The sequence below is a fragment of the Drosophila kikkawai genome, chromosome 2R, assembly GCF_030179895.1.
Source record: "Drosophila kikkawai strain 14028-0561.14 chromosome 2R, DkikHiC1v2, whole genome shotgun sequence".
Lineage (NCBI taxonomy): Eukaryota > Metazoa > Arthropoda > Insecta > Diptera > Drosophilidae > Drosophila > Drosophila kikkawai.
Window position 1 is genome coordinate 19,677,091 of NC_091729.1, and position 13,841 is coordinate 19,690,931.

The 13,841-nt window shown below is 47.9% G+C and overlaps 5 protein-coding genes across 10 annotated transcripts; 3 read left to right on the forward strand and 2 right to left on the reverse strand.

Annotated features, from left to right (window-relative positions):
* Nucleotides 1-100: 100 nt before the first annotated feature.
* On the reverse strand, nt 101-3,255 carry MFS12 (Major Facilitator Superfamily Transporter 12). Of its 5 annotated transcripts, none has more exons than XM_017169753.3 (4): nt 3,145-3,255; nt 1,521-1,730; nt 1,014-1,468; nt 101-947 (listed from the first exon to the last, which is right to left on the reverse strand). In XM_017169753.3, the coding sequence occupies exons 1-4, from the start codon at nt 3,176-3,178 to the stop codon at nt 213-215; spliced, it is 1,434 nt and encodes a 477-aa protein (XP_017025242.1). In that variant the 5' UTR covers nt 3,179-3,255; the 3' UTR covers nt 101-212. The 5 variants fall into 5 exon arrangements, with proteins under 5 accessions (XP_017025242.1, XP_017025243.1, XP_070139819.1 ...); XM_017169754.3 differs by lacking the exon at nt 3,145-3,255 and adding an exon at nt 2,305-2,452; XM_070283718.1 differs by lacking the exon at nt 3,145-3,255 and adding an exon at nt 2,232-2,250.
* A 922-nt stretch (nt 3,256-4,177) lies between these two features.
* Kdm4A (Lysine demethylase 4A) lies at nt 4,178-6,245 on the forward strand. Its single transcript, XM_017169659.3, has 4 exons — nt 4,178-4,460; nt 4,519-4,610; nt 4,673-5,536; nt 5,598-6,245. The coding sequence occupies exons 1-4, from the start codon at nt 4,305-4,307 to the stop codon at nt 5,974-5,976; spliced, it is 1,491 nt and encodes a 496-aa protein (XP_017025148.1). The 5' UTR covers nt 4,178-4,304; the 3' UTR covers nt 5,977-6,245.
* A 194-nt stretch (nt 6,246-6,439) lies between these two features.
* Or43b (Odorant receptor 43b) lies at nt 6,440-8,157 on the forward strand. The gene is made up of 3 exons (XM_017169660.2): nt 6,440-7,463; nt 7,621-7,978; nt 8,047-8,157. The coding sequence occupies exons 1-3, from the start codon at nt 6,682-6,684 to the stop codon at nt 8,128-8,130; spliced, it is 1,224 nt and encodes a 407-aa protein (XP_017025149.1). The 5' UTR covers nt 6,440-6,681; the 3' UTR covers nt 8,131-8,157.
* Cul1 (cullin 1) lies at nt 8,142-12,177 on the reverse strand. The gene is made up of 4 exons (XM_017169658.3): nt 12,022-12,177; nt 10,269-11,369; nt 9,157-10,206; nt 8,142-9,100 (listed from the first exon to the last, which is right to left on the reverse strand). Exons 2-4 carry the CDS (start codon nt 11,142-11,144, stop codon nt 8,699-8,701), a joined length of 2,328 nt encoding a protein of 775 aa, XP_017025147.1. The 5' UTR covers nt 11,145-11,369; nt 12,022-12,177; the 3' UTR covers nt 8,142-8,698.
* A 240-nt stretch (nt 12,178-12,417) lies between these two features.
* On the forward strand, nt 12,418-13,841 carry LOC108076703 (uncharacterized). 2 transcript variants are annotated; one of them, XM_017169662.3, is made up of 3 exons: nt 12,419-13,048; nt 13,287-13,413; nt 13,650-13,841. In XM_017169662.3, the coding sequence occupies exons 1-3, from the start codon at nt 12,627-12,629 to the stop codon at nt 13,662-13,664; spliced, it is 564 nt and encodes a 187-aa protein (XP_017025151.1). In that variant the 5' UTR covers nt 12,419-12,626; the 3' UTR covers nt 13,665-13,841. The 2 variants fall into 2 exon arrangements, with proteins under 2 accessions (XP_017025150.1, XP_017025151.1); XM_017169661.3 differs by having other exon boundaries at nt 12,418-13,048; nt 13,287-13,841.

The following is a 13,841-nucleotide window of genomic DNA, read 5'->3' on the forward strand; positions in this document are numbered from 1 at the left end:
GATCGCTTAATCACTTAACGACCCTAGAAACGTGCCACACACATCGTAAAGTCTAATTAGGGCTATCGCACAACCAAGTCACACTAAGCTTCCTTTAGCATAAGCGTAAACATAAACGAATATCTTTAATTACTGCTAGGCATATCCAAAGAACACTTAAATTATAATTACTACAATTAACGAGATTGTCAATGGGAGAGCGGCCATGCGCTTCAGAATCTATGGTCTTTGTCCGACGTGGGTGCAATGGTCCTCGAATCGGTTTCCAGGTTGTTGCGCAACGTCATCGTACTGGACATGCTGGGAGCCTCGTTCCAAGGCTGTACTGTGGCCTTGCCAAAGATCACAAACAGAGTGTTGCACACCAGATAGACGCCGCCCGTGATGAAGAACACCAACCGCCACTGGCTGGAATCCTCCTCGTTGTTGAGAATCGCCCCCACCGCCAGGGGAGCCACAATGGACGTCACTCCGGCTATGCCATTGGTCACTCCCATCATGGGACCCGCAAAGTTGGGTGACAGATCAATGTGGTTGATCAGATAGCCGCAGGCGCAACCCGCATTGATACCCACGGCCAGCGTCAGCAGGAGAATGGCCCACGTCTTCTCGTCGGCGGTCATGTAGCCCAAGCCAATGAGGCAGGCCATCGGTCCCCACTGGCCGATCGAGTTGAACAGTTTCCGGGCAGTGGTGATGGAAATGGTGCCCCGGTTGATAAGAAGATCCGAAATGGGGCTGACCACCAGGCAGAGCAAACCCATGGCGAAGTACGGAAGCGAGGAGAGGAAGGCATTCGACTTGACGTTCAACTGCAGCACGCTGCTCATGTACGTGGGCATCTCGGTCAGCAGGGTATAGAAGCCCCAGGTGAAGCCGCAATGGGCGGCCAGCAGTCCGTAGAAAGCTGGTGATGTGAAGATCGACATCCAGGGAACCGGCATGGACTGGAAGGATAGAAAGAAGGTCTAAACCCGCTCTGGGAAGGCCCTGTGTTGCTCCTGCAGACTCACCTGACTCGCGCTATTGCTTCCCGTCAGGCTCTCTATGTACTCCTGCTCGCTCTTGCTGATCCTGCTGGCGGTGGCGGGTTCGTTGGCTGCCTGCCAAAAGAACAGGAGAGCCCAGGCCAGGCTCAGGCCCCCGGACAGGTAAAACAGTCCCGGCCAGCCCATGCTGGACTCGAAGATAAAGCCACTGGTGACTAGGATAACCGCTGTTCCGAACTGCGCACCCGAGTAGATGCCCGTGGTGAGGAAACCCCGCTCCGTGCGTGGCACCCACTTGGCCAGCAGGGTGTGAACACAGGGATAGACTGTTCCCTGGACCAGACCAGTAAAAACGCGCAGCACGCAGACACTCTCCCAGCCGCTGTTGGCGGCCATGGGATGGAAAAAGCACAAGATGCCGCCTATGGCTGTGGCCACGCCCAGGACAAGCTTGGCACCAAACCGCTTGGCCAGAAGACCTACGGAAAACAGATTTAGCTGAGGAAGCCTGTGGCATTCTGTCTCGCTTACCTGCCGGCACCTGGGAGACCACATAGCCCCAGAAGAAGCTGCTGAGGATCAAGGACTTGTCAGACGTATCCCAGTTGTAGAAAGGAGCTCCTGCCGTGGACTGGGTCATGGGAACAATAGCGGCCGAGATGTTGACCCGCTGGAAGTAGTTTATCATCATGCCCACAAACAGGAGGATGGCCTGCCAGTGGCGGGCACCGAAGCCCGAGGCTGTAAGGATAAACGTGAAATTAATTATTCGAACTTACAGATGCGCAGAGCAGGCTGGTGTGTACTGGCTAGTTTCCTCAGCGGATCCGGAACTACGCGGATCAGCAGGGGCCTACGCTCCCCATTGGAATAGTAAACCATGTTTGATCGGCTGCGGACTTAACGGCCGTCTGGCTAAACGATTTATTGATTGCCTCATTATATAAATCGAGTGTGCGAATTGTTTGTCAGCTGCATGATTATTTCTAGGACCTTTTTTTTACTCAATTCTCGTTTTATTGCCGTTTAACAATGCGCTCTGATAGTGACGATTCCCATTAATTAACGGCTCCGACAGACTCGTTTTCGGTTTTATTATAATAATATTGTCATTATCATTATCATTAACGCCGCCTGCCAATGAGGAAAACAAAAGAGCTCCCCTCTCAATGGAAAAGTTCCCGCTGCGCCAGTGGAGTACGGTTGGATGGGGGGGCAGAATGTGTGAATGGAGCCGTATACTTTATGGGCTTGATCCTGAGATTAAGTCCCCCGAAATTCGTTGCCTTGCAGAGATGTTGTGCAACCTCCGCACCTTCATCACCTCCACCACAAAAGATAATAAATATATTTTCTGTGTGTCAAAAGTGGAATTATCTCTTGTTGATCTTTATAAAGGCAGTCACAAAGCTTGCGCAGATGTCTGATATACGATCAAGATATGGTTTGCAAATATGGCCAGACGTCTGGATTGTAATAGAGCTGTGTTACTCCAGGGTAGGGTAGGTCTGGTCGGTCATAATTGCAGTTATAACACAAAAAGAGAGAGAGAGAGACCTGGTATAAGAGCAATGGGAACTCTTTCGCGTTTAATAACTGCGATTATCTCCGGGGTTCTTATACTCTGGGTACTTATATTTCTGCTGATCGGTTGGGAATCGGTTGGGTTCCTATCAATAACCTATAATTAGCAGTCGGTGAAGTAGAAGACAACACTCAAGATCTGTCACAGCGATGAAAAGTAATAAATCTTTCTATGTAGGTCTTTTGTACAGTCCAATTTGGAGGTATTTTGTAAGCTAACAAATTAAAGAATATTTCGTATTGTTATCTGAGCTGATAACTTGTTTTATCATTAGTAATTTTTATAAACTGGAATTGAACTAATACGAAATATAGCACTAAAAACAGTTTAGGAAACTATTCAAACAAATTTATTTTGAGTTTATTTTTTTAAATAAGGCTTAAGAGCTTTATAACCCTTCATAGTAAAATTTCAAAAAATAAATATAAATTTATCCTACGCTGAATATTGTCACCTATTATTATTCCGTATTTTTGATTAAGATAACTAGCGAGGCATCACTGTATTTCGCACGCTTTTACTTAATCCCTCCGGCAATGCCATGTGCGATCTCTCAGATCGTTGACTTACGCCTGGCCTTATCCTCGGAGGTGTCGAAACCCATGTCTGGTATCTCACTGATATATTTATTATTACACGTCGAGCTAAAAATCCGCCGGAGTGCTTGGGCGCAAAAACGTTGGACGACTGCGGAGCCATTGGTGCACCTTTCGCTTTTATACTGATACCACACAAGAACACATTTTCCTGATTACAGCCGGAGGGGCCTCCAGTTCTTAAGTGCCGGCGGGGCTGCGCAGATCGTCCGCCATTATCGCGACCATAATCATAAAGTAATAAAGATCTGCCAGAACTCCGGGCACTCGCCGTGGGACATCCAATGCAAATTATATTATGCCTCGTCTTTGATTTACTTTTACATTGAAAATGATCATAAACAATTGAACCATTATCGCGCGATTTAAGCGGGTTAGTAGTCGTTGTAGAGCTATTATCTCACCTCTCAGACCTGGTTCGGCTGCACTCGAAGCCCTTTTAATGCCTATGATTCAGGTGTTAATCTCTTGTTTTGTGCACTTTTTCACAGAATTCCTGGTTATCCGGTTATAATTGCTTTACGGCCCTCTGGCCTGAGGCGTCAACACTTTGGATTCCCAGTGGGTGGGTTCTGGGGAAAGTCTATTTAGCTGTGTGTTCAAGTGTGACTTATTTTTTAAATCGTGTAAATATACAGGGGCTAAAAATAAACTAATGCAATCTGCTGAATTCATGGAAGCAGTGTAATAAGTAATTATTTGGGATCATGATATAATTTCCGCTCATCTCATCTTGATTATTACAGAATCTAAGGCACACATTAAATTATTTTAGCTTTTTTGTAACAAAATATTTGCATTAGGAAATCTTTTTTTTATTAATTTAATTAATAATAATTTTTGTTAAATATATATTAATAATAATAATAATGAATATTTATATTAAAGTAATTTTTAAATTATTTAAGGCTCAGTAATTCAGAAATTGTTTAAATAAAAAAAAGTAGTTGAGCTAATTTCTGACAATTTTGATTTATTCTTCCAACATTTTACTTTTAAAAATAACCGTCATTACGAATTTTTGGGCATCTGTAAGACCCTCTTCAGCAACCGCAGTGTTTTCTTGGGTTTCTAGCCTGGCCACACTGAACAGGGAAAGAGTGAAATATTTTTTGATTTGTTTGCACCTGTAATATGTCCACGCGATCCTCATTTGGCGATGATGAGCAGACCAAAGTGCCCCGCATCATGACCTTCCGGCCCAGCTACGATGAGTTCAAGAACTTCGCCTCCTACATCGAGCACATGGAGTCCCGCGGAGCCCACCTAGCCGGCTTGGCCAAGATTCAGGTAAGTTCTAGCTGCTCCAAAACCATGTCTATCCATCTGAACGCTTCATGTTCCGCAGCCGCCGGCGGAATGGGTTGCCCGGAAAGATGGCTACGATATAGATAACATCAACATGACCATTCCGGCGCCAATTTGTCAAGTGGTCACGGGGTAAGTACCTATTTCCGTTGTCGTCGTGAGTTCTTGCTGTAATCCAATCTTGTGTCTTGCAGGGCCCATGGGCTTTACCAACAGATAAACATACAGCAGCGCCGACAGATGACCCTGCGCCAGTTCATGGAGAAGGCCAACTCGGAGCTGTATCAGACGCCGCGCCACTTTGACTACGAGGACCTGGAGCGCAAGTACTGGAAGAACATCACATACATATCGCCGCTGTATGCTGCCGATGTCAAGGGGACGCTGAGTGACGAGGACCTGGACGTGTGGAACATCGGACGTCTGGACACCATTCTCAACCTGGTGAATACGGACTACAACATCATCATCGATGGCGTGAACACGGCCTACCTGTACTTTGGCATGTGGAAGAGTTCCTTTGCCTGGCACACCGAAGACATGGATCTGTACTCCATAAACTATCTGCATTTCGGGGCGCCCAAGACATGGTATGCCATTCCGCCTGCGTACGGTCGCCGATTGGAGAAGCTGGCCAACGAGACCTTCGTAGAGAACTACAATGAGTGCAATGCCTACCTGCGCCACAAGATGACCATGATCAGCCCGAAGGTGCTGCGCCAGCACAACATTCCGTACAACAAGATCACCCAGGAGGCGGGCGAGATAATGATCACGTTTCCCTTCGGCTACCATGCGGGCTTCAATCATGGCTTCAACGGAGCCGAGTCCACAAACTTTGCGTCCAGGCGCTGGATCGAGTACGGCAAGCGGGCCAGTATTTGCAAGTGCCGCAGCGATATGGTCAAGATCTCGATGGAGACCTTCGTTCGCCGCTTCCAGCCGGAGCGCTATGAGAACTGGCTGAGGGGCCAGGATTTTGGCTGTCATCCCGAGGAGCCGGGAAAGATATGCGCCTCAGCGCCGCCCACTTTAAACGAATACGAGAAACAGGCGAGGTATTACCTTTGTTGCGCCCCAAAGATCATGTTCTTCCACTAATCTAATCTCATTCTTTAGCTTACGCGCGATCAAGTCACAAAAGCGTGGCTGCTCACTGGCCGCCACCACTAATGGTTGTGAGTCGAACTCGGAAGCCGTCGAGAATCCTGCCGATGCCGATGACCGTGCCAGTGTAAGCAGCTACAGCAGCTCCCGCCATTTGCAGCCCGTGGTCAAGGTGCGTAAGCTGGCACCCAAAGAGACCGTCGTACCTGAAACCTCAGCCCCGCCCAAGAAATACGATTTCAACCAGGTTGCCGTTGTGCGCGTAAGGCGCCTGTGGAACGAACTACCAAGCACCGAGAATGGAGTCAATCTGCTCACCAATGGCGTGGTAAAGAACACCAAGCGAATGCGCTTCCAGACAAAGGTACTCACACTTGACGACGAGGATTGAGGCATCAATATACGTTAAAGCACCTGCTCCAAAGGCAGTCTGTCGATCTCCAAGCTAGGTTTTTGTGCGGCTGCAATCAAAGATCTACTAAGTAGTCATAGGTTTTGTAATATCTTAGCGTTTTTTGTATGTGTGACGCGTTCACAGGGAAGAATTGTGAATATAGAATGTATTAGATTTTCCGACCAAATCAAAAGATTGTAAATATATTTCTTTACAATGGGACAAAACGAAGCTTGATTTGTCGCAAAACATTTTTTTCTCTTTTTTTCAACAAGTGTTTGTTCCCACCGAAATAGTTTCTGTAAAATAATTAAACTTACACTTTGAAATCCACCAAACGAATGTCTATAAATAATTAGAATATACAAATCAGAGCCTTGTTACGACTTGTGCGAAATTCTTTAGCAACAGAAACGGAAAACGCCCACTCACTTGACCCCTAATTAACGAGGATTCGAGGATTCAACAATTACTTAAGTCACCAGTAAGAGGTAACAATGTTCGGTTACTATAAATAATTACAATATAAAAATGCGAGTCCTTTGGCATTCAACATGTTGCGACATGTGCGAAATTCTTTTGCAACGGAAACCGGAAAACGCCCACTCACTTGACCCCATAATTAACAATGGTTTGAGGACTATAAAAGCATTCCAAAGCCATTGCTCCAGCAATTACTTAAGCAACCAGTAAGCGGTAACAATGTTCGGTTACTTTAAGCTCATGTACCCGGCTCCACTGTCGGAGCCCATTCGCACAAGGGACTCCAATGCCTATCTACTGGAGACGCTTCGCATGTCGGGCCTGAACCTACGAAACGATTTCGGCGTGGGACGCAAGATCTGGCGGGTGTTCTCCTTCACCTACAACATGCTGGTGCTGCCCATCAGCTTCCCGATCAACTACACGATCCACCTGGCGGAGTTCCCACCCGATCTGCTGCTGCAATCGCTCCAGTTGTGCCTGAATACCTGGTGCTTTGCCTTCAAGTTCTTTACGCTGGTCATCTACATGGCCCGCCTGGAGCTGGCCAACAAGCACTTTGACGAACTGGACGAGTACTGCGTGAAGCCCGCGGAAAAGCGCAAGGTGCGCGATGCAGTGGCCGCCGTCACCAGGCTGTATCTCACCTTCGTTTTGGTTTACGTTCTGTATGCCACCTCCACGCTGCTGGACGGCATGTTTCATGACCGTGTGCCGTTCAATACCTACTATCCCTTCGTGAACTGGCGCCTCGATCGCACCCAGTTGTACATTCAAACTTTCCTGGAGTACCTAACCGTAGGCTATGCCATATTTGTGGCTACCGCAACGGACTCTTATCCCGTGATCTATGTGGTGGCCCTGCGCACACACATTTTGCTGCTCAAGGACCGCGTCATCCACCTGGGCGAGACCAGCAGCAATAGCGAGGGTAGCAACGATGCTGACTTCATGTTCACATCTCTGGTGGATTGCATCAAGGCTCACAGGACTTTGCTGAAGTAAGTTTACGTAGGATTATGACATTAAATAGGAAAGGGAACTATTTCTAAATAAGTTTAAGGGGGAATAAAAATATTTAATAAATTAAAACGCCCCGTGAGTACCTCGGGCCACTTATCCTTTAACGAATTCATTATATTTTTTTCTCTCCACCAGTTTCTGCGAGGCGATCAAACCGATCATCTCCGGCACGATCTTCGCTCAGTTCATAATCTGTGGCTCCATCCTGGGGATTATCATGATCAATATGGTTTTGTTTGCCGATCAGTCCACACGCTTTGGCATTATAACCTACGTGATGGCGGTGCTCCTGCAGACATTCCCTCTCTGTTTTTATTGCAATGCCATTGTGGATGACTGCAATGAGCTAGCAGATGCTTTGTTCCATTCGGCCTGGTGGATGCAGGACAAGCGCTACCAAAGGGTGGCTCTCCAGTTCCTGCAGAAACTCCAGCAGCCCATGACGTTCACGGCCATGAATATATTCAACATTAATCTGGCCACCAACATCAATGTGAGTAAATTAAGTGTATCTTTAAAAGAATACAAAATGAAGAATCCTCCCCCACGTCTACCCTGCAGGTGGCCAAGTTCGCCTTCACCGTCTACGCCATTGCCAGCGGCATGAATCTGGACCAGAAGCTTCAGATCCAGGAAACGCAATAAAAGTAAATGCATTAAAGGTACAGACATACACACACGTACATTGTTTTATGAACTTAACACTTGTTTGCTTCATAGTAGTAAGTATAATAATCGTATATGCATACAGGGAATTATGATTAAAACGTAAACTAGTTAAAACAAAACTTGATCGAACAAAGGGACAATAAAGAAAAGGGTCGCTACATATTCTTAAACCGTTCGGTATCGCAGCCCCTGCAGAAGAACCTATCAGGAATCTGGCCGAGGCTTGATCTCTGGTCTCGTCTATGGACATTGCTCCCTGCGGCTGGCCGTTTGTCTCTATGATATGGGTGTGCTCTGGTGACGGAAGATGAATATGTGGCCGGGAATTGCACGTATGTATATATGAATGTTTAATGCCAGGCAAGGAGTATATATATATTTTATAGCTCGCAAACAGTTTGAATGTTTCGGCGGCAGTTTATTTCGCGGGGTGGGATAGGAAGTAGGGGAGGGCGGGGACTACTACACGATCTCTAAGTATATTGATGATATTTTAATGGCTGGCATAGAGATGAAACAGCGAAGTTGTACAATTAACATAAACTTAGGCGAGATAACTATATGTGTCTTTGTGTCCCTCCATACGCTCCAAATACTCCTTCTCGATCAGGATGTCGATGCACTTCTTAATCACGGGCACCTTGGGCTTGAAGCGCGTCGACAGCTGGTTGAGCACCTCCGATATGAGGTTGGTGTGGTTGAGTCGCTTCCGCATCTTCATGATGCGCACGATGGCCGCCTGGATGAGCAGCTTGCGGTCCTCCTCTATGTGCTTATGTACAGTCTCCTGCTCCACCTTAAGCTCAGTCTTCAGCGGCTGGTTGATGTTGATGCGGCGCTTCTTGTTCTTGTAGTCCAAGAACAGCTCCACGGTCGACTCTGGCGTCAGCGAGTTCTCATTATCGTTGGAGGTCAGCACCTTTACCTTGAGCAGTATTTGCAATACCTGGAAAGCAGCACGGTTCAAGTACGGAGCACGGAGGGAACGGGGCTAGCTCTTACCTGAATCAAGTTCTCCAGCTGAGTCTGTGTGTTGTCCAGGAGCTGCTGGACTGTGAAGCTCAGCTGATCGTTAAACTGAAGCAGCACAGACATCTGGAAGGTGCTGGCCTGCAGGGTGTACACGGTGGAGGTGTTGTTCCGATTGACATTCATGATCAGCTCGCCCTTGCACATCTGGTAGAGCCAGTTGAGCTTGCGACCCGAGTGGCGGGCGGCGTAGAACTCATTGAACTGGCGCACTGACCGCTCCAGCTCGGAGGGCAGCAGGAAGGTGTTGCTCAGCTGGAAGGGCCACGAGCCCGAGGAGAGGACCTCGATGCCAAAGTCTATTTCTGTGGTCACGTTCTTTGTGGCCAGGTACTCCTTGAAGTTGGAGTTCAGGTCCTTGGAGACGCCAATGTCCTGGAACATACGCTGCAGCTTGACGGTGTACTCGTAGCCACACGTCTGCTTCAACTTGGAGATCATCATGGCCTCGGCGTCGTCGGAGGCCGATGTGTGGTTCACCAGACGCTTGGCCAGCATCTTGGAGTAGTATTTCTGGAAGACATCCTTATCCTCGATGTACTTAAACACGACCATCACCTGGTTGAGATTGTCCTCCAGCTCCTTGTCCTCGGGGTTCTTTGAGGATTTCTTTAGCAAGAGGTCGCAGTATTTGGCCAGCAGCTCGGGCGACTTGCTGGCACTGTTGGCGATCGTGACCACATTCGAGTTAATAAACTTGCCACACGCCTTGTCCAAGGCGGCCACGAAGCCGTTGTCATTGTTGAACGCCGTCAGGACGAGGGCGTTGTACTTTTTGTGCACGTCCAGAATGGTTTGCACATAGGTTTTCGGATCGTTGGCCGCGTCGGTGGTGCAGCACTTGGCAATGGCCTCGGTGCCCTGGTGGAGTATGTGGTTCTCTAGAATGGTCTTGAGGTCTGTCAGGTTCTTGGGCGACAGGGCCACGAGTGAGTACATTCGTTTCAGGTCGTCGTTTCTGTCTGCATTTAGCAGATTTTGGAACTCGGTATGGAATATTTTTAAATGTTTTTCGATAAGAACCTGGAAAACACAGAGATGGGGTTAGTTTATGGGCTAATGAGCCATTAGCGAAAGTCACCCACCTGTTCGCACGTAGACTTGAGCGACTCCGCCGTGGTCTCGTGCAGATACGAGAGGCCGTTCTTCGAGTTAATGCCACGAACGCGCTGCTTCTCCTCCTCCAAACGGTTCTCCACGTGTTTGAGATACTCGGTCACCGTGTTGGTGGATAGGAACGCGTCCGATTCCTTCTCGTAGAAGGCGTACGTGTCGGCGATGAACTTCCTCTCGAAGTTGTCCTTGTAGACGGAAAGCTTCTGCTGCTCGGCGTCGGCGTCTTCCTCGTTAAAACTGAGTTCCACATAGCACTCAATGACGTCGCGCACCAGCGAACGGTTGATCAGCTTGCCCTGACGCTCCTCCTCGATGGACTTGAGCACGGCCTTGGTCACAGGCTCATTGAGCACCTGGAACAGGTGACCCTTCCAGGCGACCAGGGCCAGGCGGTAAATCTTATAGATTCCCTTCTGCCCCTCCTCGCACTCGCGCTTCACCCAGTTGCGGTTCAGGTAGTTACAGATGCCGTCGAGCACTGTGCTTGAGAACTGGTAGGACTTCCATTGTTTGGTGTAGCGGGACAGGAGCACCTCCTCGCCGCTGATTGCCTTGAATTTGGTGAGCAGCTCGCTCAGGTAGGATTTGAGGAACTGCTCCAGCCGGTCGTAAAGCTTCTTGCCCACCAGTTGGGCACCGCCCGTCTTACCGCTGCTGCGTCCTGTGGGCGCCGCATTGACGCTGGTGCAGTAGTCGTACACGTGCGTGTAGAAGCGCATGTACTGGCTGCGGGTGAGGGACTTCTCCTGGTCAAACACCTGCATTATGCCCTCGACCAGTTCGCTCCAGATGTCGTCCAGGTTGACCGGCCTCTGTGTGGTCTGCGCATTGCTCGAGCGGTTCATCTTGGCGGCGGGAGAACTCTGCCGATTGCCTTCTCCCAGTGGAGCTGGCTGCTGTGGCTCTGCTGCCTGCGGATGCGGGGACGCTGTGGTGCCTGCGGCTGACTGCTGCACGGGCGACAAGGGGTTGCTGTCCTGGTGGCGTCGTTTGGCGGCTCTCGTCCTAGGTGTTGTGGCCGGAATCTTGGCAAATCGGTTTTCGAATTTTGGAATTTAGAAAATATCGATCTGCAACAAAACCCAGTGACGAGACGAAACGAAACGTTACACAAACAATCATAATGTGGTAGGCCTCGCCAGTTAAGCTACGGCGACCCGAAGGTCGCCCGTTGTGATCCAATGTCACAGCAATAAAAGAGAGGCTTGCGGAATACACACACACACATACGCAAACATTTCTACACCGCGCCTCAAGGTGTAATGCGATGCCGTGGGATGTCACGGAGCAGGTGATACCCTGCAGTAGGGTATCAGCCAATGCACTCCAAACTAGCGAGAGATCGTGTTCGTGAGCATGAAAACTCTACTTCCTGGTTAAATAAACATACACACTGGCACTCGAACTCGCCATCGCATACAGACACACACACACACAAACACACACAGAGAGACAATGGGGAAAAAAAACCAGTGCACATACATACATATGTACGTTCGCAATCATTACATTAAGCAACTTTTAAGCAGCGTTCGCTAATTTCCGCGCAGCCTACAACTCTAAATTTCGATGGAAAAACCGTGCGCCTTCGTTTTCTTTCTGTGACGTCGTGATTTGATTTCCCCCTTTGAGACACACACACTTTTTCTCTTTTGTTCGCCATTTTCACTCTGAGCACCCTTCATAAATCTTCGAGTTTGCACGAATTCTGCTGTTTGTTACCTGTTGCCAGACGCTGTTCACTACTGAACTAAAGTATAATTGTATTTAGCAGTAGCTTATAATTAAAATTAAATTTTTGCGTGTAAATGACCAACTTTAACTTTCCATTGGAAATATGGTCGTACTTTTTTTAACAACAACAACAAATATCAGTGTGGCCAGATGATTGGAACTTTTTTAACCACTACAAATATAAGTGTGGCCAGATGAAAATTTGGCTTTTACTTACAAACCATGTTAAATGTAGCAATGGGGTATGTAAAATTTATTCTATGGCTACAAAAAAGCCAGATGGCTTATATATAGAAAAAATGTGTGAAAAATTCAATAATTGGATAATATTTCAATTTTCGGAGCTTATATAAATTTTTTAAATTAAAAGAATCTACATTTCATTTGATTTCCATTCTAAATTTGAACAACTTAACTTTGTTTCTAGCTAGGACTTGGCTTTTCTCTGTCAGCACTGACGTTGTGAAATGACAGTATAGTTGCGAAGGGTGACAACTCTAGTGCCGTAAAGCAAAACAAAAACAGAAGAAATTTAAATCGTCATTGTTAGTAACAGCGATTAAAGTTGTTTCCATTTTGGAGGGCGAACGAAGATGTCCTTCCGCAATTCTTGCTTAGTGGCGGCAGCGCTGCTGCTGCTCCTGATCCAAGAGCATGCCTGTGACGCACCAGCTACGCAGAAGTCTGTGACTACTCCGGAGAAAAGTGCGCCGGTTAGCAAGACCGTAAAGAAGGCAAAGCCTGAGGATCCGCCGGCTGGTCCAAAAGATTCTATGGTTGTTGTGAGCAAGGGAGGCCCAGAGCCCGCTGCGCCCCCGGCATTGCCGCCTGATTCCAAGCCCCCCGCATTGCCAGTCGATGACAAGCATGCGGCCCCAGGATCCGCCGCCAGTGCTGCCGGTGACGAAGTTCGCGTGGAGCATTCTCATGACGATTCTCCCGGCCAGGCCGTGGTCTACATAGTGGTGGGCATCACCAGCACTGCTATCCTGCTGTTCGTAATGCGGGTTTATCGGTGAGTTGCGAGCTGCTGATTCCGACTGAGTCCGAAATTCGTGATGAAGCCACTTAACATGAATTTGTGTGCCAATAGATAGCAATGCGTTGGATCCTGGTTCTTTATTAATCCAGTATTCCGGTTTAATTCAAGATTGAGTTGCAATTCGTAGCTATTTGTTCACATTTATTCTTTTCTTAGTATAAATGCAAGCTGATAACGCTAATCAAGACTAATCGCTAATCTCCCCTCCCAGGCTGCGTCTTTCACGGGCCGAGCGAAAGTACGGCGTGCAGGGCGACCGGGCCAACCAGGAGCTGACACCGTTGCCCATGGCCATCGAGGACGTCAACAGCGACGAGGAGGACCACACCCTGTTTGAGGTCAATCGCCAGAACATACGCATATTATGAAATAGCCAACAGCATCACTCGCCAAAGATCTGGGTGGCCGTGGCGCCATTACCAACACAACTCCTCAGCAGACTTGCCTTATTTCGTAGCTATATAATGCTTTGTAGATTTACGCCGTAGCCGCTAACACATAGCACATTAAGTCCAATGCCCGGTTCTCCCACTAACTAAGTAACTAAGTTCTGTGCATTTCTCCCCACTCGCAGTTGGTTCAAGTTTAACGAATCAAAGGAAAACAAAACCACTTGTGATAACGATTACAATGATACATGTATGTCTATAAGAAACAGGATGCCGCCGCTGAAGCCCCGAAGGCATTAAAAATCTCAAATTACGGATACTCTCCACTCGCCTCAACGCGTATCTGTTCCATATTAATAAATGTTATATTAAATGTA